At 44.7% G+C, this 3,714-nt stretch overlaps 1 protein-coding gene across 2 annotated transcripts in view; it reads left to right on the top strand.

Annotated features, from left to right (window-relative positions):
- Pola1 (DNA polymerase alpha 1, catalytic subunit) overlaps positions 1–3,714 on the top strand; it is a 288,260-nt gene extending 284,546 nt beyond the window's left edge. For both annotated transcript variants that reach the window (XM_047536617.1, XM_047536616.1), the window contains one exon: positions 2,481–3,714. In XM_047536617.1, coding sequence (XP_047392573.1) covers positions 2,481–2,626 — 146 coding nt within the window. In that variant the 3' untranslated portion in view covers positions 2,627–3,714. The remainder of the gene's footprint in view (positions 1–2,480) is intronic.

Genomic DNA, 3,714 nt, shown 5'->3' with positions numbered 1-3,714 from the left:
TCACTAGAGTATATTTTGCTGGTGTGTTTGTGTGTGGGAAGAGCATTTCCTTGTCTGTCTCAAAGAAGTTTGGATTTTCAGTGCTGGTGGCTGAGCCAGCAACAGCCATAGCCAGTGGTATCTCTGTGGTCCTAGGTGGATTCGCTGCAGATCTTCCCTGTCTCTTGCCTCATGGCCTGTTGGAATCTTTTATCAGTGTTGCCCTCGGGTGCTGACCTGCAGCTCCTATGGGGATACACCCGGAGGCTGCCTCCAAAAATCAGAGCAGGGAAGAGAGTCAGAGTTTTACTGGCCTTGTTAACTGGTTTTCACCATTTAATATCTGTATTTTTCTCTTGAGTCCTAAAGTGGTGGGTGTAGTGTTGATGGAAACAGGGTAACAGTTTAATGTGATGCCTAACATGGGTGACCTAGGTGCCTAAAGAGGGAAGAGGAAAACCACGAGAAGGGATGCCCTCCCAGCCCCTGCCCCTGATGTGGCCTGTGACAGCTCGTCCAGTTCTGTTTCCTAGAAGACCTTCCATATGTTATTGATTACATTCTCATTGGGGAAGCAAGTGGCAGCTTTTATCTGCATCTCTTACCAGCGTGGAATGGTGCCTGGGCTGTATTGACCGGCGATGGGATATGCTTGCGGTCACAGTTGTCTTTTACGAAGAAGAGCACTGAGTGACGCTGGTTGTCATTCTAGCTCTGCTGTGTGGCAGCGTAAATAGTCCCCTTTCTAACCAACCTGGTGGGAAAAGTCAATATCCCATCAGCAGAGGAGGTAAACACATCAGGAGCTGTGTCCTCTCTCTTCCTCCCCTGCTCCTTATTACCGCAGCTCTTTAAATGTGCTCTCCCCAGTCATCAGATGCATTTGTGTCATTCACATGCACGGGGTTGCCAGCCTGCAGCTCTGGCCTGCCGGGAGGCAGCCTTGGGGCCTTTGTTGTGTATTCTCAGACTCTGATAATTAGAACTTTCAAATTGTCTTTCTATAGTCCCTTAATGACGCACCCCTCTCTCTCAGCTCTCCTCCATCTCTATTTCCACCCCCTTTGGGCATTTAAATCCTGTATAAAACTTTTTGTTGGTGTTTTTGGGAAAGGCATTGATGTAATTTAGAAAAGGTTGTAGAGAACAAATGTGAATGTGTAGCTAAGGAACAAAAATTTTGAGACCGAGTTTTCGTTTTCTGGGGTTTTGTGGACTTCATTGTTGCTCTGTTGTTTCAGTGGGTTTTTGCTTTCTGTGACTGACATCCTGTCCCTTCCATGTTTTCTTCCCAATCCTTTCCTATTCCAAGGTGCTGGGCCATCTCCGCCACCCCCATCCCCAGGCACCTTGGCACAAACAATGTCTGGAGCCCTTACTTCCAGAACAGCTGATTTCTGGGGACTGCCTTTCTCTATTCAGGAGCATTGGATTGAGGGCAGGGGACAGAAGTGAACCTCAACTCCAAATATGAACTGGGGATTCTGGCTCTCTGGGGTTGTGCATCCGATTGCCTGTTGTGTGACCTTGGGCAAGTGACTTAACCTCCCGGTTTCCTAGGCCATAAAATGGGGATTTAAAAAAAAAAGTCAACTTCTCAGAATGTTTCATGGAGTTCCTGAGCAGCTTTGAACAAAGACTGGATCATGTTAATCATCCTAGCCAGGGCTGGCTCCCCAAAAAGATCAGACCTGAGTATAGCAACCCTACTGCCCTTTTCAAAGAACAAAATACAGAAGTAGCAGTCTCTGGCGAGGGAAAGGAAGAATCTTGTGTCTAACTGGTAGCATCTTTCACAGAACAGGAAGGCCAGGGATGAATGGGTGGGAGGAGCAGGATCCAGAGGCCAGAGGCTAGGGAACTACATACAGTGAGTTCACACGTTGTAGGAAAAAAGAAATCTTGGCAATAGACAATACTCTCCAGGTAGTCCCCTTTAGCAAAGGGATGAATACAGGAGGGACCGGGAGAAACTGAGTAGGCCCACCTGATCTGGGGAACATGGGCTGGGAGGCACAAGGGATCATAGCTTCCTTCCTTTGAGACCAGGTACTTCTATCCACATTCAGACATCACATGCAATTACATGCCTGTGAAAGTGAAGTTCACCTTGTCTGTTGCACGTACACCTGCAATTTGCATCAGTAAAGGGTGGCCACAGCCCAGGTACTGAGTCAGCTTTGTGCTGAAAAGTGATTGGCCAGTAGGGAAAAGGAAGAACAAGGTTTAACAGAGGAATCTTGGGCACCCTGGCATTGAACTGGCTCCAGGGGTTCACTGAAGATAACACTGTGAGGACCTCAGAAATGCAGCGCTGCAGACACAATCTGCACCTCTTTTTCTAGTGCTGGAGAAGTATCAACTGATCTGTGAAAAAGAAACTTTTCAAAAAAATTTTTATTTGTTCTTTTTGGTTATACATGACAGTAGAATGTATTTTGGCATATTACACATACATGGATGAAAAGACTTCTAATCCTTTTGTTTTTATTTCACTTTAGAAAAATTGAAGAAGCAGTTTTTTACACCTAAAGTTCTTCAGGACTACAGAAAACTCAAGAACACAGCCGAGCAATTCTTGTCCTGGAGTGGCTACTCTGAAGTGAACCTCAGCAAACTCTTTGCTGATTGTGCTGTGAGGTCCTAAGGGAATCCACGAATGAATCAGGAGGGCTAGTTGCAGAATCCGGCTTCCTGAGCACCTCTACTCTGGCCCTAACCATTTCTCCAGTATTTTGCTTTTCCCTTAGGGACAGCATCTCATGTTCATGTGGATGTGGACTAGAAGGGGGGATTGCAAAAATAATTCATCTATCATGCATCAGAGAAGATCCAGTCTTCATATTATGATATACCACTGAGCTCTTCCCCTTGTCCCTAAAGACCTAGCATATTGGGGGCTGGGTTTCTGGGAGAGGGAAATTGCTACTTTAATTGAAAGTTGCTGAAATGTAAGTGACCCTGGACTTTGCCCCAGGGCTCTAGCAGAGGTGTTCCCCAAAAGAAGTTTCTGCAGCCCAGCAGGAGCAGTAACATTTTCCCTTTACACATGCCAATTAAACCAGGTCTAAATTCAGATGATTCCTCAGCCACTTGCTACAGGAGTGGCTGTCTTTTTTAGTCTTGTCTTTCAGATAGGTAGTGGAGATATAGAACCCTTGCACTCAAAAATAAAAACAGAATGAGCTTGTTATTGAATTGCTCCAAAGTCCAATACACACACACACACACACACACACACACACACACTTTCTCTCTCTCTCTCTCTCTCTCAACAGGTGTTTTACATTCAACTCCCACCCCCTTAAATAGAAAGTTCAGTTAAAAATTTATACAACAGGAAAGCACAATATAGGACATCAAAGGGCTGGGGATGTAGTCCAGTGGTAGAGTGCACTCGCCTAACATGCATGAGGCCCTGGGTTCTGTCTTTAGCACTGCAAAAATGAAGTGTAGAGTTTGGGATGAGGATCAGTGTGTTGCATTTGGAAAAATGGGAGAATGGTTAATTGACCCTGGTACTTGCTATTTCCCTCGTTTCTTCAGAATGGTGCCTGCTTTGCTACAGCAAAAAGTATTTCAATATGTCAATCTTTTCTTACATTATTGGTAAGATTATACTAACAAAATACATTTCCCCTTGTATAACTATGCTGTGTTTTAAAAAATGTTTACCTATGTGTTTTTATAAAGGAAAAGTATGTTGTGCTTTATACTTAAGAATAAAGTTTTTCT

The sequence above is a fragment of the Sciurus carolinensis genome, chromosome X, assembly GCF_902686445.1.
Source record: "Sciurus carolinensis chromosome X, mSciCar1.2, whole genome shotgun sequence".
In the NCBI taxonomy this organism is placed as follows: Eukaryota; Metazoa; Chordata; class Mammalia; order Rodentia; family Sciuridae; genus Sciurus; species Sciurus carolinensis.
The sequence above is the reverse complement of the archived record's forward strand: the minus strand, read 5'-3'. Positions and strand labels throughout refer to the sequence as shown.